Here is a 23,582-nt window from a genome sequence, read left to right as displayed (position 1 = left end):
CTAGGACCACACAGAGCATGACCAACTCCTCTGCCCTGAATCCTTCAAAAGCCTGAATACTCTGATCATGCTTTCCACTTATCTGCTCCTCTCCTTCTCAGAAACTCCCCCCAGCCCCTTGGCTAATTCCCACACCAAAGTTTCTAGGTCTCTCCTCATCCTGGTTACCACTGCTGGACACACACCAATATCTCTGTATCCTTCTCACACTGTGGGACCCCACACAGATCAATACATTAGCTCTGGACTGGGTAACACAGAGCAGAAAGGATCCATCACCTCCCTTGTGCTACTTGCCATGCCTCTCCTGATGAAACCAATAAGTGCTTTTATTCTAAACATCTATACTCTTTGGTTAACTTATTTAGGGTTAACAATAAACAAAAATTCTTGACTTTGCTTCTGCTAAGTCACATCATCCCTGCAATTTTTTAAAAACAAAGATTCAGACCTTAAATGAAGGCCTGTTAAATTTAATTGTGTTAGATTCAGCCTGTTCATTTTAATTTTCCCCAATAACATTTATGAATTTTAAAAAATTATCAAACCAATACATATTTGATGTCCAATATTGAGGAAAACATAGAAAAATATAAAGAATGCAATTATACTGACCCACGGTCACTTCCCCACCTGAAGGCAAACATTGTTAACATGGTTTTATTATTTTCTACATTTTCTCTGCGCATATGTATATTTATATAACTGGTATAATATTGTATTCAATTTTGTATCCTTTTAGAAATCTAACATTATCTTGTAAGCATTTTCTCAAATCTCACATGATAGTACATTGAATGTTGTCACAGAGTTTATGTATCCAATCCTCTAGTAGAACACTTAACCCGTTTCCAATTTTTTCACTGTTATGTGGAATATTTCAGTGAATTTTTAAAGCATAAAACTGCTTTTTTGGATGGATTCCTTTGGATAGAGTCCTAAGACTTGCATTAATGAATCAAAGAGCATGAACATTTAAAAAAAGATCCTTAAAAAAAAAAATTCTTAACACATCCTGCCAAATTTTTGTCCAGAATATTTTCAGATCTTTTACAAATCCTGATTCTAATGCTATCCAAGGCACTTTGGAAGATATAAGAATGAAAATACACTATCCTTGCCCTCAGGAATTAACTTCCTAGGAGGAACACAAAAATGGAAAAAAGCACGCTCGAGGGTAGATACTGTTAAGTCTCTACAACTTCTCTTTTCAGTTCTGTCAGTTTTATTGCCTTTATTTGTTTTGAACCTTTGTTATGAGGATGGTGGTCATTCAGGCTTGTCCTCTCTTCTTAATGGATTAACACTTTTATCTTTAGAATTCTCCTCTATCTCTTATAATAGACCTTGTCCTGAAGTCGACTTTAGCTGATATTAGTAATACTTCACTGTATGAATATAACCACATTTTACTTATCCACTCATCCATTGATAGACATGTGGGCTGCTGTCATGTTTTAGATATTATGAACAATGCTGCTATGAACATGGGTGTACAAATATCTCTGAGATGCCACTTTCAAGGATTTTTGGTACATAGCCAGATGTAGACTTGCTGGATCATATGGTAATTCCATTTTTAATTTTTTGAGGAACCGCCTTACTTTTTTCCATAGCGGCTGTACAATGTTAAGCCTTACTTTTTTCCATAGCAGCTGTACAATGTTAAATTACTACCAACAGTGCACAAGGGTTCCAATTTCTCCACATTCTTGCCAACACTTGTTATTTTTAATTTTTTTGATCGTAGCCATCCTAATGGGTATGAGGTGGTGTTTCGTAGTTTTGATTTGCATTTCCCTAATGATCAGAGATGTTGAGCATCTTTTCATGTGCTTATTGGCCATTTGTATATCTTCATTGGAGGGATATACATTCAACTTCTTTGTCCATTTTTGAGTTATGTCTTTTGGTTTTTTTGGTTGTTGAGTTTTACTTCTCTATATATTTTGGATATTAATCCTTTATCAGATATATGATTTGCAAATATTTTCTCCCATTCTATGGGCTGCCTTTTTACTCAGTTGATTTTGTCTTTTGATGCACAATATTTTAAATTTTTCATGGAAGTCCAGTTTGACTATTTTTTCTTTTGCTATCTCTGCCTTTGGTGACATAGCCAGGAAATTATTACCAAATCCAATGTCATGAAGCTTTTATCCTATGTTTTCTTCTAAGAGTTTTATAGTTTTGGGTCTCACATTCAGGTATTTGATCCATTTTGAGTTAATTTTTGTATGTGGTGTTAAATAAGGGTCCAATTTCATTATTTTACTTGTGGATATTCAGTTTTCCCAGCACCACTTGTTGAATAGACTGAACTTTCCCCATTAAATGGTCTTGGCATCCTTTTCAAAAATCATTTGACCATATGTATATGCAATGGTTTATTTCTGGGCTCCCTGTTTCATTCCATTAGTCTATACATTAGTCTTTATGATAGTACCACAGTTTTGATTACTGTGGCTTTCTAGTAAGTTTTGACATCAGGAAATGTGAGTCGTCCAGCTTTGTTCTTCTTTTTCAAGATAGTTTTGTCTATTTGGGATCCCTTGAGATTTCATATGAATTTTAGGATGGGTTTTTCTATTTGGCAAAACATTGAGAGTTTTTATAGAGATTGCATTCAATCTATAGATTGCTTTGGGTAGCAATGACATCCTAATAATATTAAATTAAGTCTTCCAATCTATGAACATCGAATGTGTTTCCATTAATTCTTCTTTCAGTAACATTTTGTAATTTTCTTTGTACCAGTCTTTTACTTTTGGTTAATTCCTAAGTATTTTATTCTTTTAGATGCTATTGTAAATGTCATTTTCATAATTTCCTTTTGAGATTGTTCATTGTTAATGTATAAAAATGCAACTAATTTTTGTATGTTGACTTTATAACTTGTACTTTGCTGAATTTATTAGCTCTAACAGTTGTGTGTGTGTAATCTTTAGGATTCTCTACATATAAGAATATATCATGTGCAGAGATAATATTACCTCTTCCTTTCCAAGTTGGATGTCTTTTGTTTCTTTTTCTGCCTAATTGCTCTATCTAGACATTCTAGCATTATGTTGAATAGAAGTTGTGAAAGTAGGCATCTGTGTTTTTCCTGATCTTAGAGGAAAGGCTTAAAGTCTTTCACCAATGTGTATGTTTGCTGTGTGTTATCATATATGGTTTTTATTATGCTGAAGTAGTTTCCTTCTATTCCTAGTTTGTTGAGTGTTTTTATAAGGGTGTTGAATTCCGTTGAATGCTTTGTGTGCATCATTTGAGATGATCATGTGATGTATTACACTGATCAATTTTCACATATTGAACTATCCTTGCATTCCAGGAGTAACTCCGACTTGGCCATGGTGTATAACCCTTTTGATATGCTGCTAAATTTAGTTTGCTAATATTTTATTGTGAGTTTTTGCATTAATGTTCATAAGGGATATGGATCTGTAGTTTTCTTGTAGTGTCATTGTCTGGCTTTCATTTTTCCTGGCTATTCTTGCAATATTATCCTCTCTTATGAATTTAGAATCAGTGTCTAGTTTCCAAAAGTATCTTTTTTTGTTGTTATTGTTGCTTTGATTTTGTATTAGCTATAGGGTGATCTTTATTTGTCATTTCCCCTCAAATTAGGGAAAGATTATGCTTAAGAGAAGTGAGATGGTTCTATTCATTCTGGTTTTTGACTATTAGGTTTGTATGTTAGTTTCTATTTTTTTTTTTACCATCTTTATTGGAGTATAATTGCTTTACAATGGTGTTAGTTTCTGCTTTATAACAAAGTGAATCAGCTATACATATACATATATCCCCATATCTCCTCCCTCTTGCGTTTCCCTCCCACCCTCCCTATCCCACCCCTCTAGGTGGTCACAAAGTACCGAGCTGATCTCCCCGCGCCATGCGGCTGCTTCCCACTATCTATTTTACATTTAGTAGTATATATAAGTCCATGCCACTCTCTCACTTCATCCTAGCTTACCATTCCCCCTCCCCGTGTCCTCAAATCCATTCTCTACATCTGTGTCTTTATTCCTGTCCTGCCCCTAGGCTCTTCAGAACCTTTTTTTTTTTTAGATTCCATATATATGTGTTAAGCATATGGTATTTGTTTTTCTCTTTCTGACTTACTTCACTCTGAATGACAGTCTCTAGGTCCATCCACCTCACTACAAATAACTCAATTTTTTTCTTTTTGTGGCTGAGTAATATTCCATTGTATATATGTACCACATCTTCTTTATCCATTCATCTGTCGATGGACACTTAGGTTGCTTCCATGTCCTGGCTATTGTAAACAGAGCTTCAATGAACATTGTGACACATGACTCTTTTTGAATTATGGTTTTCTCAGGGTATATGCCCAGTAGTGGGATTGCTGGGTTGTATGGTAGTTCTATTTTTAGTTTTTTAAGGAAACTCCATACTGTTCTCCATAGTGGCTGTATCAATTTACATTCCCACCAACAGTGCAAGCCAAAAGTACCTTAGTGATACTTTTATTGGGAAATTTATAGCTTAATTTAGGAATAATTTTGTCAATGAGTTGAAAACTCAACCTAAAAATCCTGGTTTTCAGGCTTCCCTGGTGGTGCAGTGGTTGAGAGTCCGCCTGCCGATGCAGGGGACATGGGTTCGTGCCCCGGTCCGGGAGGATCCCACATGCCACGGAGTGGCTGGGCCCGTGAGCCATGGCCGCTGAGCCTGTGCGTCCAGAGCCTGTGCTCCGCAACGGGAGAGGCCACAACAGTGAGAGGCCCGCGTACCAAAAAAAAAAAAAATCCTGGTTTTCATATATACTACTAAAATAATAAAGGTCATTATAAAAATTAAATTAATACATAAGTATGTAAAGGCTAAAAATTAAGAAGGCCCTCTTAAAATATTTCCTTATCATCACCCCCTCCTAACTTCCCTTCACTGAGGCAATTTTTACAAAGTTTGATAGTATCCTTTCATACTTAGCCATACATTTACAAGCTTTTATGTGTACATCCACACGCAGGGTTTTTCTGGTTTTGTTTTGTATGTATACGGGATCATTAGTAATAAAGGAGCCATAATACATACTCAGTGTATATCAATGTATTGTAATCCTCTATGGATGCACATTCACATTGTTTCTTTTTTTCTTCCACTAATAAAGCTTGATCAAAGTCTCGTGCATACTTTTCCACATTTGTTTATTTAAGTAGAATTTCTAGAAAGGAATTGCCAGCGAGAAGGTAATGAATGCATAATTTAAAAATTTGAAGATACCAAGTTATCTTCTGAGAACAGCAGTGATACTCCCAACAACGATACAGGATGGGACTTTTTTCACACGCTCTCCTAAGTACTAAACGTACAAATCTTTTTAATTTTTGCCACTCTGTATATATGAGATAACATCTATTTCACAGTATGTCTGTAAGGGTCACATATGTTAAAGACCTCTCACGTTGCCTAGCTTACTGTCAGCATTCTTTTTTTTTTTTTTTTTTTAAGCAGCCCAATCTGACAGTAAAATACATGCAAGGGCAATAAAATGTCAGGGAATCTTAATGAACACAATTTACCATCAGACTTCGTTGAGGCCGTAAAGAAAAAAACCCCAACCCCAATATTGCAAGGACAACATTTCCAACGTGTATGGTCTGAAGGGATGGATCAGCTCTAATGATAACTGGGTGTTGAGTTCTGAAGAAGTGGGGCGTTCCCTTTTAAAAATAGTCTTCCCCCCCAAACCCACCCCCCCAAAAAACAACCGAACTGCGTTCCCCAGCCTGCCTTTGTCTCCGGAGCCACGCCGAGCTCCCGACAGCTCCCGCCGCGGAAGGCCCCTTACGGACTTCCTTGTCTCCTCTTCACATGGGGAAGGTGGGTTTCTTTCTGCCGTCGGAGGCGCCGGGGCCGGTGTACCTAAGGGTTCGGGCTCTCCGTCCGAGCGTGCACCTGGGAGCCCGGGAGCCGCACGGACCTTGCTCTTTTCTGACATTGTCCCACCGAAGTCCGCAACTCTTCCACGTTTCCCATTCTGTTCATTGGGAGACTGGTTCAGGAGACTGCAGGCTTATTTGACCTGCGGCACGGAATGCGGAGCGAAGTGCCAGACTTCTCAGTCCCCAGCCCTTGGAGACGCCGCCACCGGGACTGGACGTGGCGCGGTGTTGGACCCAACTGCCGTCACATGGATGGCATTTTCGGTTCAACGTCTTTAGCCTGGATTTTGGCTTAATTCAACCTAAACAGCGTCTTGGAATTCTATTTTTTTCCAAAGCCTACGAGGTCCCGCGAAGGGAATTCGCGTTGGAGAGGGAGCCCGGTGTCACCGAAGAGGGAGCCGGGCGCCGTGAGTGTGGGGAAATCCTTCAGGTCCAGCCAGCGGTGGGACACTACCTCGCGGGCTCGCCTCACACCTGGCTCAGACCTCAGGCAGTCGTAGTTGTGACTGGTGGAATGAGGCGGAAAACCCGGGGGCCTCCACCACAGCGGGTCTGGATTGGCTTCGGCACACAGTCGCTTTTCTGTAGTCCAATCCTAGAGTCGCTTAGTGATAAATCCCGCTTTAAAAGGCGTTTGATAACAGTTTTACGTGTTGTAAGGCATACGGTGATTGGCTGCAGGGCTCACGGATTCGCTCGGTAGTAAACACAGCGAGGCTCCTGGGACCGCGGATTGGTCAGTGTTCCCGGGGCCGAATAAATTCCGCCGGATTCCGCGCGCTGGCTGGCGGCACATCTACCCTGCCCCGCCGCTTCCGCTTCTGATTGGCTGTAGCGCGGCCGGAGGGGAGGAGAAAAGCCGCGGAGTAGGCGATCTCGTGTTGCGTCACTTCCGTTTACTGTGGGCCGCTGCCGTGGTATTCTCAGAGTGCGGCGGCGAACGGGCTGAAGCAGCCGGAGGACGAGAGGCGGGGTGGGCGGAAGGGGGAGGAAATCCCATCACTGGGGCGCCAGCCTGGACGTTCCCGCCTCCTCCGACACTGTCGGGTCCGATCGGAGAAGGGTCACCGCCTCCTCCAGCGAGAAGAGGGGCGGAGTCCGGCTCAGGTGAGGCAACCCTGTCAGCGCGAGCCGTGGTGGCGCGCGCGGGCGCGCTCACGTGGAGACAGTTGGGCTCTGGGGGAGCTGGATGGGCGGCGCGAGCAGGGTCTAGTCCAGGCGTCGGGGCGCGCGCAGACGCGTACCGGTTCCCCTCCATCCCCCCACCCCCGCCTACCTTGTCAGTCTTTCTGAGGTGGTATTGTTACCCTCGGAACGGAGGGGCCAGGCGGGTGGAAGGCGTGTTCTTCTGCGCAGGCGTCCCCCGTGTCCTGACGCCAGGCTGTAGGTCCAGCCGGTGGGGCGGGGCTCTTGCCCCGTCGGATCTGCGGGCCTGCGACGTTGGTTACTGGGATCGGGTGGGGAAGGCTTGGGACCAACAGCCTGGCGGGGTGAATAGAGGATCTGCGGGATGGGGTACGGGTGGCTCTCTCGCCCCCATCCTGGGTCTGTTTGAGCGACGAGGTTTCATTTACACCAGAGCAAGGCCGAGGCGGTCTGGAATGGGGAACCGGAGGCTGACCCTTGGAGGGGTGGAGCCAGTGTTTTGGAATGCCCCAACTTACCAGAGGACTACAGTGTTTATAGGCTATTATTGAATGGCCTCTGCTTCCAGGCTTCGTGCTAGGAGCTGTGGGGGATGCAGTGGTAAGAACAGCCTTCTGCCCTCCTCCCCTTGTTTGGAGGACATGCAGATTTATACTTAAATACTAACCTTAGGCAGTGAGTTAAGGGGGGTCGAAGGTTAGTTTTTCTTCTCTTCCAAAAAAGGTCGTTTGTTATTAAGTCAGTGTGCATTCTGGCATCGTGGAGGGTACTGTGGAAGCTAATTTCTGAATAGGACACAAATCCTAAATATTTAGTTTGGAGGAAAAATTTTAGGTAAAGGCGCAGTGAAATCTTGAGTACTAAGTAGTATGGTTGGGTTCTGGTTAATTTTAATGAATTGAAGTAAGAAACCCTTCACCTTCAAGAACTGAAGCAGAAATACTTCCGAAATATGTTCATACACTTTTCAGTTGTAGTAGGTAGAAGATATTACATACATTAGGATCTTTCTTTAGAGGTTGAAGAGAATGCTGTGCCTTAGACATCACTGATGATTTTTTATCCTTGTAGGGGCTGTTGTGCCTTAGATAATTTAAAAAAGGTGGGCTAGGTGCCTCACCGTTTTCTGGAGAAAGTGCATTCAGTGTTGTGATTTTGGTGGTGAGGTTGATAAGCTAAAAGATTAGCGGCGGGGGAAAAAGACCAGGTGGGGAGAGGAGAGAGAATTTTAGAGAAAAGCCCCTAAACCAAGGGAAGGCCTCCTACTATTACTTTAGTCCCCTCTGGAAATCCCAGAAAATTTGGGAAGACTGGCCTCACCACCACTGTCAGGTTGGTGACCTGCCAGGTAAGACTAACTCGTTGAGGACCTGTTCGGGCTCTTGCGTTTTGCTAAGTAAATGAACCAGGACTTTTTAAAGAGTCCTGAAGTCAGCATGTTTTCTTGATTTGCTTTTTCTCTCCTAAAAGTTGTGTCAAAGCATGGTATAGTTAGCTGGGGATACTGGCAAGCTGTATTCTTCCTATTTGAGGTGTCTAGCAAAATTCTGAAAGAGAGAAGATTTGGAAGAAAAGCATCTTAGAGTGGGGTGTTTTCCTAAGCTTAGGGGTCAGTGCTCTCAAAAGAGACTTTGTCGTAAGGCTATCACAAGTAGTTGAAGTTATTAAAAAAAAAATCAGTTGGATACAAAATGCATGTAAATGTTTAGTATTTAAAGTATTTAGCATGAATTATGTTGAATTGGAGTTCTTTAGCGTGGGTAAGACTTAAAAATAGCTTGTGTACAGTGAGAAATGACAAAGTTTGCTGTAGTGCTGACAGAATCTTGAATCTGCCTCAGTTTCTCCTTGGAAAGGGAAAAGAAAAACCCAAGGTATTGATTCCATGTTAGTCTTCAACTTTTATTTTTTTAATATAAATTTGTTGTAAACGAATACTTTTCCTGTTTGTCAGTTTTAAGCATATGAGTTCTCTTTGACTGTACTTAACATTTCTCAAATATGGATGTTGTCTAGTAGAGCCAAATTTTGTTAGTGTAGCAGGTGGGATGGAATGTAACACCACACGGCACCTTTTGTCTAAGTATGAGGTGAACTCATGCTAAAAGACCAGCTGTTTCTGAGTGAACTATTGTTCTTACAGTTGTTTTCATCATTGTCATTACTGAGTAGTGGCTTTTAATCTCCAGATTCCAATTTTGGGAGGTGCTTTTCATTTGATTAATTATACATCTATTTACTAAAAGCTTTGATTTATCTTTCTGACAGCTCAGATTAGGAATTGTGTTGGAGTACTGACATTTTATTGTAATATAGATAGATTACTGTCTTAGTATCTAAGATTATTTTATCTGTACATAATTTTCCTTGTGATATTCTAACATACTTGAATGATATGTTTAAGGTTCCAGTATTTCCTTGATTCTAAACCACATTTTGTTCACATTTTAATCTTGAGGACAGGATGCCATAAGTAAGCATTATACCATAGCTTAACTGGCATTGTTTTCCCCCCCCCCAATGTTACATGAGATAATGTTGCACTTGATAATCACTGGCATCTTAGATTTAATGAAACTTGGTGCAATTAAAAGACTTTTGTATCCAACTAATTCGTTTTTAATTGTAAGCAATTAATTTTCCAAATCTGCACTCTGAAGAAAGTTTGCTATTGAAAGGAATCCTATTGGAAGTAATATTTTTTCCTTATTCAGAGGGGAATTAACGAACTGTTTTGTTTCTTTGACAAATTTTAAAGGATGATTGACTGCTGGGTCTGCTTTTTGGAAACTGTACTTGGTGTTTTGTTACTTTGTATACTTGATAACAGTTTACAAATGCTTTATTTCCAGCTTAAGTTTAAAATGATTAGGGTGAATTGTTCCCCCCTTTCTTCCATACATGATATTGTTAACTTGGTGTAATTGATTTTTCAGTACATCTAAATTAGTTATAATTTAAAATATACTCAGCTGTCTTCCTCTAAAAATATAAGACCTTCAATTTTAAAGGTCTTTGAAATACAAGTCCTTCTGTTTTAGTCTACAGAGAGGATTTGAGGAAGGAGGACAGGGAGAAGAAAACCCACTGTTCTGGGATTCAGTTTTGAGAGGAATGTACAGATGGTACAAAAATCTAAACACATGTAGTAACATACACTGTATTTTATTTTGAGTAGAATGTCAAAAGCAACTTAGCAGGTGAAGTATCAGTCACTTAGCAGGTGAAGTATCAGTCACTATTGATTTGATAAATTACTCAGAAGTGAAGGAATATACTACTTTGAAGGTAAACTAGGTATAAGAAATGAATTAAATCCATTTTTCATCTTCTCTCCTGGAAAGGCATCATCAATAATTGTGTCTCCAATGCTTCAGCATGGCTTTCTTCTTGATAGAAGTTTAGTTTTTTTCCTTAAGAAATACGTATCTTGATCTGTCAGGGGTGCAAGGCAATAAAAGCTATTTTTAAAAATTGCTGAAAAGTTTGTGTGTGGTGGAGGCAACTGGGATGTGTGTCAGGCAGCATTTTCTAAATAATAGAGGGAAAATATATTTAGACTTTTAAAACAGATGTTAAAATATAGTCTCAAATATATAAACAGCTAAAAGAAGCCATTGATGGATGGTTTCTATAGATTTTTGGGTACCTTTGTGAAGTTTGTATGCTGTTTAGAGCGTTAAGTGGCTACAGATGTTCTTTTATCTGGACAATCAGCTGGCTGGCTAGTCATTTTAAGTTTTAGGAAAATGTAGTACCCGAGACAGGGAAATTTCTAGAACAGTTACAGTGCAAGTGTAAAGTTCTAAATAGGATAAAGCAGTGAAGTTTGTCATAAATTATTTTTTTTTTTTTTTTTTGCGGTACGCGGGCCTCTCACTGTTGTGGCCTCTCCCATTGCGGAGCACAGGCTCCGGACGCGCAGGCTCAGCGGCCATGGCTCACGGGCCTAGCCGCTCCGCGGCACGTGGGATCTTCCCGGCCCGGGGCACGAACCCGTGTCCCCTGCATCGGCAGGCGGACTCTCAACCACTGCACCACCAGGGAAGCCCCTGTCATAAATTATTTTGAAGTTGAAGTGCAATGCTGTCAGACTCTCATGTAACTGACTGTCTTGAGCATGCCCATCTATCAGACAGCATTCTGCCGGTGGGCCACCACCTTGGCTGACCACCTCCCTGACAGGTTTGGGCAGACCAAGATCTTCCCCTTATTACAGGTGATCCTGCCACCAGGAATGCATTCTGTCACCCAGCCCCTCTTCTCCCCAAGGCTCTGCTCCCTGATTCTTGTTTGGCACCAGCCTCATGGAAGGCAGGGTTGGGAGGAGCCAGTGGTAAGGAGCAGTGGGAGGAGAAGGCAAAGCTTATCTTGCATCCTGCTGACCTTCTAAACTGGGGTCTGTTATCACTGGTGAAGGCTTGGCAGTGTGGGCTGTGGTGGTGGTGGCGGTGGCGTGTAGCATTGGTAATAAGGGAGGATTTGAGGAAGAAAAGAGACGAAAAGCCCCTCCTGCCAGCTTTTTCAGAATCCTTGCTCTAATTTTCACTCCCTTAGCTGTTATTTTACACACCTGTCTTTTCACTCAGTTCCAATCCTTGACCCTGACCCTGCTTTTCAGCTTCATCCCCTCACTCCCTCCAATTGCCTGATCCTTATTCCTAGCCTTTGCTCACACTAGTAATTGCTTACTGTCTCTCCTCTGAATATCCTGTCATCAACCACTGGGCCCATGTCTTCCTGGGGGCTACTCCCATTACTGCAAAGTGAAGTTTTGTGGATGGACCTAGGATCATATCTCTTATCCTTCACTTGGTGTACTAGTTGGGTGATGTTGGCCCTAGGCATGGGGAAGACAGTCACTGCTTGATCATCATCCATAAGAGAGAATATATGTAAAATACCTACAGGACCTCGCTCTTAGTAGGCATTCAACCCTTTCATCCAACTAATCGAAGTATAGTGGTAAGTGTGGTGCAGTGTTACTTACACTGCACAGGTGCTTTGACCTGTTTGCTAACATAGTAACAGGTTAAAGGCATACTTTGTGAGTGGTCTTGGAAGGTGATATTGCTGAGAAAATGCTAAGTGATTTATTTTGCAAACTTGAGTAGCACAGTATATGTATAAATCAAAGGCTGCCTTGACGCTGAAGTCCCATTTATCCTATATTTTTAAAGAATGAGATTGCAGGGAATTCCCTGGCGATCCAGTTTTTAGGACTCCATGCTTTCACTGCCGAGGGCCCACGTTCAGTCCCTGGTTGGGAAACTAAGATCCTGCAAGCCACGCAGTGCGGCCAAAAACAAACAAAAAACAACCACCACCCGAAACCGAAACAAAACAAAAAAAGAGATTCCACATACATGCGCTTTCTATATATGTAAAAATTTAGGGCTAATAGCCCCAGTACGTGCTGCTGGGCCCCTTTTCTCCCTTAGTGCATCAGCTGTCTCTTTTTGCAGCTTAATTAATTAATTAAAAAATAATTATTAAAAAAAGACTATGTGAGGGCTTGAGGTACTTCCCTGTGAGGAAATCTTTCATACATAGGCTTTGACCTTTATTTTGGATATTCTGAGACTTTTTCTTTCTGGCTTTTGGCTGATTGTAGGGATAGTTGTGACTCTCAGAAAAATGACTGTTGGGTAATATGGTGTTACATTTCACCTAAATACAAAATTCATTCAAGATAATTTACGGAGTTTTATATCAGGCACTTTTGAAGAGAGAGAGAAATTATAGTCCCTGGAGTCAACAAGAAGTTTTAGTAGAAGCATTTTGACTTTGCACTAGAATATAAGTAGGTCACTAATAACTTTTCTTATTCAAGCTGAATTATGAAGTTTTAGGTCAGCTAATCCCTAGGAATTTTTTTAAAGAAATTTATGTATTTATTTTTGGCTGTGTTGGGTCTTTGTTGCTGTGCACGGGCTTCCTCTAGTTGCGGCAAGCAGGCTTCTCATTGCTGTGGCTTCTCTTGTTGTGGAGCATGGGCTCTAGGCGCACGGGCTTCAGTAGTTGTGGCACACGGGCTCAGCAGTTGTGGGTCGTGGGCTCTAGAGCACAGGCTCAGTAGCTGTGGCACACAGGCTTAGTTGCTCCACGGCATATGGGATCTTCCTGGACCAGGGCTCAAACCTGTGTCCCCTGCATTGGCAGGAGGATTCTTAACCACTGCAACACCAGGGAAGTCCAGCCCTAGGAATTTTGAACTGGAAAACAAGCTGGTAAAGTGGGAGAGCTGGAGGGTAGGGTGAGATGGTAAGGGCTTCTGGCATTAGCTTGACATCCCCAGTCATGCTCACTTTTAGTCATTGATGGATTTCCTTTTTTTTTTTTAAGATTTATTATTTATTTATTTTATTTATTTTTGGCTGTGTCGGGTCTTAGTTGCGGCACGCAGGATCTTTTGTTGTGGCACGTGGGCTTCTCTCTAGTTGTGGCGTGCAGGTTTTCTTTCTCTAGTTGTGGCGTGCAGGCTCCAGGGCACCGTGGGCTCTGTAGTTCTGGTGCGCAGGTTCCAGGTCATGTGGGCTCTCTAGTTGAGGTGCTCGAGCTCAGTAGTTGTGGCTCGTGGGCTTAGTTGCCCCGCAGCATGTGGGATCTTAGTTCCCTGACCAGGAATCAAACCCACGTTACCTGCATTGTAAGGCAGATTCTTTACCGCTGGACCACCAGGGAAGTCCTGATTTCCTTTTTAATACACTTAATCTGTCCAATTTCTGAGCTGCCCTGACACAGCAGAACCAGAGAGACTATAAAATTAGTCATGCTGACAGATGTGGTAGCTGGGGTTAACCTTGGGCGCCTGTGTGCCTACGTAGTCCCACTTAGTTGATCAGACCAGAATATGGATGAATGTTCTAGGACTCCAGAACTTGTAACCCCATCAAAAATCCTAGCCTGCTTGACTGGGACCTTGCCTAGTTTTGTTCTCTTACATTTATTTTCACTTACGTCATCTCTACAAGTGGAGGCAAAGTTCTGTTTAGTTATTTTTCTGGTAGGGTTTTATCTAGATTAGGGATATTGAACGTTAAGAGTTCTTAGAATGTTAAGATGCTTCTTGCAGGTGTAGCCTTGCAGGTCCTGCCTGGCAGACCAGCAGCAAATCACTTGATATGTTGTAGATGATGTTTGAGTATGGGTGTACATTTCTTTATGAACTAAGTATATTATTGAAAAGCATGTGGGTAGGTCAATATATAAGTCAAACAGTTTAAAATGTGCTATTAACTGGCTTGTTCCCCTAGAACACAAATGAACTTTTTTATTAGTCTAAGTAAAGCACTATTAGGAAAGTAAGTCTATTGAGAAAAGTCAACTCTTGATTATTCATGTTAGTGTAATAAGCAGTGGTATAAGTATATTTTCTTAATTATATTTAGTTTGCAAATTTCTAAAACTCTGTTCCGGTATAAAAAATATTGTAGTGTACACTTGCTTTGGGTCAAAGTTACAAATTGATAGATTACTTGCTGTATATCCTCCTGCCATATAGGCTCATAGTCACATTTTGAAATCTTTTAAAGAGACCTGGGGCTTCCCTGGTGGCTAAGTGGTTAAGAATCTGCCTGCCAATGCAAGGGACACGGCTTCGAGCCCTGGTCCAGGAAGATCCCACATGCCGCAGAGCAACTAAGTCCGTGTGCCACAACTACTGAGCCTGTGCTCTAGAGCCCATGAGCCACAACTGCTGAAGCCCGTGTGCCTAGAGCCCATGCTCTGCAACAAGAGAAGCCACCACAATGAGAAGCCCGCGCCCCGCAACGAAGAGTGGCCCCCACCCACTGCAACTAGAGAAATCCCACGAGCAGCAACGAAAACCCAACGCACTCAAAAATAAATAAATAAAAATTTTTTAAAATTATTAAAAAAAGAAAAAGAGACCTGAAGCTTTTTCCCTTGGTTTGAAGGCTTCAAACAGGCAGCTTTTGGTAAAACACTTACCTTCTCAGCATGAACTCTTTTATAGCTTTTAGACTGGATCTCTGAGTTTGCTAGAGATGCTTGTGAGTTTTGAATAACCATGATCTTGATTCATGATTCCCTTCCATCACAGTGGAGAGTAACACATTTCATACCTCTCAAACTAACTGAATTTTAAAAATACACTTTCTAGATCCAAAACTGTTTCAAGATAGCCATGTTGTTTAGATTTTTTTAAGATTGCGATTTGAACTTCACTGTGTGACAGAGATCCAGCATGAACCAGGTTAAAGTAAAAGGGGAATTTGTTGGCTCATGAAATAGAAAGTCCTAGGGTCATGCTAACTACAGTCATGGCTGGATCCCATGGTCTTGATGTCATCAGGACATTGTCTTTGGTATTGCTTCCTTCTTTGTTGGCTTCATTCTCAGATAGGCAAAAATTGCCACCATCAGCGTTAGACTTACATCTCTCTCACAGCTTGCAATCTGGGTGAAGAGAATATCTATTCTATTCTATTCTCGCTCTCTCTTTTGAAACAGTCAATCCATCATTTCTCTCCTGTAACACTGGCACTGATAAGGATCCCAGTGAGTGAGAAATACGGAACATTTCATGAATTTGCTTGTCATCCTTGCTCAGGGGCCATGCTAATCTTCTCTTTATGGTTCAAATTTTAGCACTTGTGGTGCAGAAGGGAGCAAGAGATTCTTTGTTGATGGTATCAGCAAAAGTCCCCAGGGCAGACTCTAATTGCTGTGGCTTGGCTCACATATCCATCTCTGAAACAATCATTGTAATCAAGGGAAGTGGTTAAGAAATTAGCCAGGCCTCTCTAGATCATTTGGAGGAACCAAAGATCATCAGGAACTCAGAGGTTTGGAGGCAGTCTGATCTTTTCCAGCTGGACTAAGAATGGGTAGAAAGTGATTTACCCCAAGGACATTAGTAGACAGACCAAAAGAAAAAAAAAAGGTGTCCCTTGGAGATAGTATTTGAATATTGATTTGTGGGGTGATGTTAACAAGTTTTACATTGTTTCAGTTATTTATTGCTATGTAACAAATCACTCGAAAGCTTAATGGCTTAAAACCACAAAAAGCATTTTATTATTATCTCTAAGAGTTCTAGGGGTTGCCTGGGCTCAGCTAGCTGATTCTCTCTTGGGGTCTGTTATGTAGTCAGATTGTGTGTGGGGCTGAAGTTAACTTGAAGTCTTGTCTGGAGGCAGGTGTTGACTGTCAACTAGATTTCAGCTGCGCTTCCTCACAGAATGGTTGTTGGGTTCTAAGAGGAAGCCAAAAAGACCAGGTGAAAGCGGTGTCACTTTTTATGACCTAGCTCACAAGTAGTCACATAGTGTAACTTTTGCCATAGTCATAGACTTGCCTGGCTTCAAGGGGAGTCGACGTAGACGCCCACCTCTTCATGAGAGGAGTGTTGATGTCAGACCGTAAGAAAACATGCAGTATGGGAGACCTTCATGTGGCTAGCCAACTTGGAAAATGCAATCTGCTATACACGTTGACTTATTTCAAGTGACCAGTTTTTATAAAGAACATGAAATATAAATTAGGCTATGCCAGTTCTTGGGTTGTCCTTATATTGACCAGTTTCTTTGTTGCCTAATGTATCATATAGTATCACCAAAAAATTCTCCAGCATTCTTTCTCTCTTCCTAATAGCACTCTGATTTCTTTGTTGTGAATTATCTCCATCCCCTTCATGTATAATCTTGTTAGGTGGATAAATCAGCAATCAGCCTTCCATCACAGAAGGAAAAATAGATCCTTCCTCTTTCTTCCCCAGCACAATCACAGGTAGGGGTGGGTGGGTCCCTAAGTTCAGCTATATTAGAAGCTCTCCCTGGAACTTTGAATCTTGAGCATGTGATGTCCATAACTGAGGGAACTGTTGGAGCCCATTTATTGCAGGGGCAGTAGCCCAAGGAGACTCTTCCTACTGTACCAGTGTGATTGTGGATTTTGCTTCCTAGCCCTTCCAAGCTCCTGCTGTCTGGTTCTTCAGCCTCCCAAGTCTTTGAGCTCTCAGATGGCTTTCACTGAAGTAAACCAGAGTTGAGTGCTGTTGGTTGTGTACAAGGCCTTAACTGACAGACCATCATAACTACAGTTAGCTGTATTTTAATACCCAAATTAATTAAATTTCTTTAGTTATCCCAGAAAACTCAATTAAGAAATTATGTTATGGTAAATTATTTTGTTAATGACTTGTTAAAACAGTGATTACTAACTTTTACTACAATGGGGCCTCTTAATGCTAAGTGGCCTCTTAGAATCAAAGAAAGGAATTGGGATTTCTCATTGACCTAATAATAGTTTGGGGACAGCAGTGGGAGATTGGGGATAAAACATATTAAGTATATTTACAAAAATATCCTTTACAACAGACAGTGTCATCTGTTTATCCATATGGTTACATAGCACTTTATTCTTTAGTATCACCAAGTATACATAGCAGATACTGTCTGTGCCCTGACCAGATCCCCTTGGTCCTTTTTACTGCTTCTGTGCACCAGTTATGCAACTTTGAGTGAATCTTTGCTTCTAACGGCTTGTGTCTGTGACTCTTTTGAGGACTGTCTTTGAGGACTGTCTTTGAGTGACTGGCTTCACTTTGTGCATAGGCCCAGAGAGCTTGAAGTGCTCCATCTCCCTGGAGAGGTTCTTAGCTGTTGACTGACTAACGCAAGGGCTATGAAAGACCAGTTCCCTTGCCTTGAGACGGCTCAAACTCAGTTACTTACACTCCAGAGTTCCCCTGCTGGACCAGGCTAAAGCTGGGATTTTGCCCCAGATTGCTCCCTTGCTTGGCCGCTGCTGCTTCTCTCTACTGCTTCCCATTCCCAGTTTCTCCTGGGAGCACTTCCTTGATAAGTCAGATGTACTTGAATCCTCTTAGGTAGGGTTTCCCACAAGCAGACCCTAAGACAGTATGACACTAAGCCTTTTTCATATTCATAGTCTTTGGAATCACTTTGAGGCATCACAGTAATGCCCTGCTGTTTCCATTTCATTCTTGGAATACTGACTTGTGGCACTTTGGGATGGCCAGAACATATATTAACAATCACATTAGTGAGTCAGCTGTATTTCTCGTTTCATTTAACTCATGGCTCCATTTTTACTTTAATTGAGTTATGCATGCGTTACTGGATTTTTTTTTTTTTTTTTTTTTTTTTGGCTGTGTTGGGTCTTAGTTGCAGCACGTAGGATCTTTTGTTGCGGCATGCGTGCTTCTCTCTAGTTGTGGCGTGCAGGTTTTGTCTCTCTAGTTGTGGTGCACAGGCTCCAGGGCACGTGGGCTCTGTAGTTAGTGGCACACAGGCTCTCTCGTTGAGGTGTGCGGGCTCAGTAGTGGTGGCGCGAGGGTTTAGTTGCCCCACGCATGTGGGATCTTAATTCCCTGACCAGAGATTGAACCCTCATCGGCTGCATTGTAAGGCGGATTCTTTACCACTGGACCACCAGGGAAGTCCCTTGTTGCTGTATATTAAATAGCTTCTCTTAAAAGTCAGTCAGTACACTGACAGCAGTAGGTTGCCCTTCACTATATATAACTTATCCTCACCAGTCCATTCAGAAAGATTGGTCAATATTTATTTATTTATTTATTTTCCCTGCCGCGCCATGTGGCATGCGTGATCCTAGTTCCCCCACCAGGGATCAAACCCATGCCCCCTGCATTGGGAGCACCGAGACTTAACCACTGGACCACCAGAGAAGTCCCAATATTTACAATATTTAATTGCATTGCCTGGCATGTGATATAATAGCTATTTATCAATATTTAAAATTGCATTATAGGAAGCTTTCTATCCTAAAATGGTTTAAATAATATAGGAATTATCTTTTCCATAGCATTCAATAGATATTTCCTGTAAAACTACTTGGTGCTCGTGCCTCTTCAGGGGAGAAGTAATTCTTTGGCAGCTCTTTCTAATTGTGTGCGTGGCGGTGGGGACCAATTATGGTCTGTTCATGCTCTCTTTTTAGATTTTTAAAAAGAAATTTTACCAAAGATATATATGTAGTTTGCTAAGTACACATCACTTAAGGAATCAAATAGTTCCACAGATTTTTTTTTTTTTTTTTAGTTCCACAGATTTTTAAGATGAATACTAGGCCCTGGCCTCCCTGCTCCCCATTTCTCTTCCTCAAGACTCTCACTTTCAACTCTTTTTTTTTTTTTTTTTTTTTTTTGCGGTACGCGGGCCTCTCACTGTTGTGGCCTCTCCCGTTGTGGAGCACAGGCTCCGGACGCACAGGCTCAGCGGCCATGGCTCACGGGCCCAGCTGCTCCGCGGCATGTGGGATCTTCCCGGACCGGGACACGAACCCGTGTCCCCTGCGTCGGCAGGCGGACTCTCAACCACTGCGCCACCAGGGAAGCCCCCACTTTCAACTCTTAACTAATTCCTTTGATATTTATATACATATGTAAAAAGCCATGCTTGGAGCTTCTTAATTTTTCAGTTTAGGCATTATCTATTGACTTCCCCTTGGTTAGAGAGAAGAATTTTGTTTTTTATGAGTTTGTTAATTTCTCCTTATGATTCTACTGCACACTCCACATTCCTCCATCCCCCAGTATAGTTAGAATTTTCATTAGATCAGCTATTCTCAAAGTATAGTCCAAGGACCCATAGGGACCTCTGAGAGTTTTTCAAGGAGTCTATGAGGTCAAAGCTATTTTCATATTGATATAAAGACTTATTTGCTTTTTTCACTTAATTCTTTCATGAGTGTACACTCGTGTATGATATTGCAAAATCCTGAATGCAGAAGCAAATATGAGAATCCAGCTATCTTCTGTTAATGCAAAAATGTAAAACAGTGCCACTCTTCTCATTTTTTTTCGGGGGAGTATAGTTATTTTTCATAAAAGTTAACATGTAATTGTTTATTTTTATTTTATTTTTTTTTGATTTTATTTATTTTTTTTTTTTTGCGGTACACGGGCCTCTCACTATTGGGGCCTCTCCCGTCACGGAGCACAGGCTCCGGACGCGCAGGCTCAGCGGCCATGGCTCATGGGCCCAGCCGCTCCGCGGCATGTGGGACCTTCCCGGACCAGGGCACAAACCCGTGTCCCCTGCATCGGCAGGCAGACTCTCAACCACTGCGCCACCAGGGAAGCCCTATTTTTATTTTATTTTTTAAAAATTTATTTTTGGCTGCGTTGGGTCTTTTTTAAAAATTAATTGATTAATTGATTATTTTTGGCTGCGTTGGGTCTTTGTCGCTGCACGCAGGCTTTCTCTAGTTGCGTTGAGTGGGGGCTACCCTTGTTGCGGTGTGTGGGCTTCTCATCGTGGTGGCTTCTCTTGTTGCAGAGCACGGGCTCTAGGCGTGCGGGCTCAGCAGTGTGGTGCACGGGCTTAGTTGTTCCATGGCATGTTGCATCTTCTCAGACCAGGGCTCAAACCCATGTCACCTGCATTGGCAGGCAGATTCTTAACCACTGCGCCACGAGGGAAGTCCCTGTCATTGTTTATTTTTATTTAAAAATTAATTAACAAATAAGTGTTTTTAAATGTTCTGTTTTAAATTCCCTAGAGCTTTTAAAAATTTACCCTAGTTCCTCATCACAGCCTATGGAAGGGCTCAATAAATGCTAGTTGAAGATGTCTGCACTGCCAGTGCACGTGTACTACAATACTAGATCTTTGGCCTTCTGTTATTTTGGTTCTCTCTTTCACTTTCGGGATGATCACCTCTTGCCCAAAAAAGCTATGCATTTCCAAAGCCATTTACCCATCACATACATGGGGAGGGGCTCTAACTGTCAGAGGAATGTTACAGTGGCTGTTTGTCACTGGCAGCTGTCCAGCCTTTTGAACACCCCCACCTTTCCATTTGGAGAGCCTGCAAATTGTGTGTCCCATTTCCCAAGGTAGAATCATCATTACAGGGCAGATGTGAGAACTAGGTTCCCTTGGTCGTAGGTACCTGAGTGGGGTCTGGATGCAGATGTGAGCAATATGGAACAATACTGAGCATTTAGAACTACTCTGTCCAATCCAGTAGACATTAAATTAATTAAAATTAAATAAAATTAAAAGTTCATTTCCTCAGTCACCCTAGCCACATTTCAAGTGCTCAGTAAACACATGTGACTAGTGGACAGCATAGCAACTATGCTGTTGATTTCTGTCATTGTAGGAAGTTGTATTGGACTGTGCTGGTGTAGAAGGTGCAATGGCAGCTCTCTTCTGGGCAGCTAATCCAGAGCAGGATCCATGGAAAGTAGAGGTAGTAGTGGCAGTAATGATTTCCACGATGTGCTTGGGTGCTCTGGGGCATTCCTGTATCACTCTCCCACCCTCCTGGAGATTTTGTGAGCTTCCTAACATCTTTTTACCATAAATCCCTTTCTCCTTAAATCAGTTGAGTGGACTGATTGTATCCAGTTAAGGGCTCTGACTTACCCTGAAGTGTTTTCTGACACTCTGGATATATTGGAAGGAGCAGTTGAATAATCTAATTGGCCAGTTTTATGGCTAAAATTAGCTTTTATATTAGTGGATTTGATTTCTATTGCTAATCTAAATGATCATAAATTGATTAAATGATATTAAGATGAAAGAATTTTGCCATTAAGGAGAAATTAGTTTGGAGTTATGTCTAAACAGATAATTCAACACAGTTACTAACTTAGAGAATAAGTGTTTCTCCAGGTTTTGATGATCATCTCTAATGTCACTATTTAGTTTCACAACTTCCAGGCCCCCTTAAGAAGAAAGGAATCCTTAGCCTTTGTACTGCCCTGATGAAGGCCTGACAATAAGGCATAGCGGGACATTCCAGGCATCCCTACAGTGTTTGGAGAAGAGCCTGGAGAACTTGAGTTGATCTCAAGGATTGTGTCAGGGCATCTAGTGTAGGGCTGACAATCTCTAGGATGACAGGAAGTTATATGAACTGTTTACCTATTTTGCAACATTATTTAAACCTCTGTTTTCGTTGGGGTCATGTTTAGCTACCTCAGTAGTCTCTTCTCATAGGTTTCTGGGCCCTGGGAATCTCCTCAAAATGGTGCTTTTGAGACCACAATTTCCTTGCTACTTATGCCCTTTCTATAGAAAGGGGGATTGAATATTAGGAGTTTGACATTTTAGTGAATGACCTTTTGTGGAAAAGAGTGGTGGTTTCTCTCATACTCAAGATAACTGACATTACAAAAAATAAGAAGGCTGTTTTTCCTCAGATGATCATATTTCTGCTGCTTGTTGAAGAAGAAGGACATTGGACAGAATGCCCATTTAATGCTCCATTAAAATACCATTTATTTGGGAAGTTAGTCTTTTATGTTCCCCTCTTCTGTTAAGTCAGAATAGTAAGCCCTACCTGACAAGGTTGTTTTGGAGATTAGAGATAATATAAATAAAAAGTACTTAACACAATGACTAGCACATAGAAGACTCTCTAACAGTAGTCACCATTGTTTTATTATTACTACTACTGTCAGCACTGCAACAGTTCTACAACATTGGTTCCAGTCTCCACAGTAGGAGAGAAAGCAATAAACTCAGTGCCTGATGCTGCTTGCTTTAACCTAACAAGGCTCCAGTCTCTTAGTTCTCAGAGTGACTCTGAGGCTGGTACAGCTTCCTGAGACAACTCCTTGTTTTATTTCTTTTGTTTCTTGAACCAGAATGTTTCTTCCCTGTTACTGCTATAAAATAATTGCCTCCTTGGAACTTGACATTTACTACTATACGTGTTTACTTTCCAAGTCAGGAGCTATAGACTTGTGAGCAATAATTGCATTTTGTCTAATCTCCCCAAAGCCTTGAGCTCTGTGGTCCCTGGTTGATTGGGTGGGGTCAGGGGCTCATGTGCTGCTGCTTGCCATTGTTGGCACTTCACTCCTAGCAGGGAATCTTGATAAAGCAAGAAGGGGGCAGCAGGAAAGTACGTGTTTTAGTGATGTATTTTGTTGTTGGAAACTCTTCAAAAGCTGAAAAAACACAGGAGGTAAAAGAATAGGCCAACACGTGGCCCCTGCTTTGAGGCGTTTTACCATCCATTTGTAACTTTCCAGGTACAGCAAAGGCCTGTGCTTAATACTCTCAGTTGGCACTGTAGACCTTTGGTTTTTATGGATTTAGAGTTTGTCATTTTTGTTATTTCCCAGGGATCTTGAAGGAGTGTGTTCTGTGGTCACTTGTCATTTCACTCAGTCATGACTTGGCCTGCTCTGTAGGGCTGGGCCACTAAAGCAAGTGGGCAAGCCTGGTGTGCAGCTTGGCATCCATGTGGTCTTCTGCTTGCAGTAATCCTTGTGAAGTGCCATAATGGTACTTGTGAATTTGGAGATGTGCAAAGATCTCAGGGTGTATGCCTTTAGAATGTCAAGGATCTACCATGTTTTGTTTTGTTTTTTTGTGGTACACAGGCCTCTCACTGTTGTAGCCTCTCCCGTTGCGGACCACAGGCTCCAGACGCACAGGCTTAGCGGCCATGGCTCATGGGCCCAGCTGCTCCGCGGCATGTGGGATCTTCCCGGACCGGGACACGAACCTGTGTCCCCTGCGTCGGCAGGCAGACTCTCAACCA

General features: G+C 41.8%; 1 protein-coding gene and 1 non-coding gene across 6 annotated transcripts in view; one reads left to right on the top strand and one right to left on the bottom strand.

The window, feature by feature from the left end:
• Positions 1-6,827: 6,827 nt before the first annotated feature.
• The window catches only part of ZBTB5 (zinc finger and BTB domain containing 5), a 26,175-nt gene continuing 9,420 nt past the window's right edge, over positions 6,828-23,582 (top strand). For 2 of the 5 annotated variants that reach the window (XR_004484002.2, XM_033431120.2), the window contains exon 1: positions 7,190-7,667. Coding sequence is in view for 1 of the 5 variants with exons in the window: in XM_033431120.2 (XP_033287011.2) it covers positions 7,660-7,667 (8 nt within the window). In the remaining 4 variants the exon portion in view is untranslated. Of the gene's footprint in view, positions 7,029-7,189; positions 7,668-7,689; positions 8,416-8,445; positions 8,942-23,582 lie in introns of those variants that run through there. The other 3 variants (XM_004271451.3, XM_049710807.1, XM_049710806.1) reach the window with 3 other exon arrangements.
• On the bottom strand, positions 15,598-15,704 carry LOC117201942 (U6 spliceosomal RNA). The gene has a single exon (XR_004484086.1). It is a non-coding gene; the product is annotated as a U6 spliceosomal RNA (small nuclear RNA).

The sequence above is a fragment of the Orcinus orca genome, chromosome 6 (assembly GCF_937001465.1).
Source record: "Orcinus orca chromosome 6, mOrcOrc1.1, whole genome shotgun sequence".
NCBI lineage: Eukaryota > Metazoa > Chordata > Mammalia > Artiodactyla > Delphinidae > Orcinus > Orcinus orca.
The sequence above is the reverse complement of the archived record's forward strand: the minus strand, read 5'-3'. Positions and strand labels throughout refer to the sequence as shown.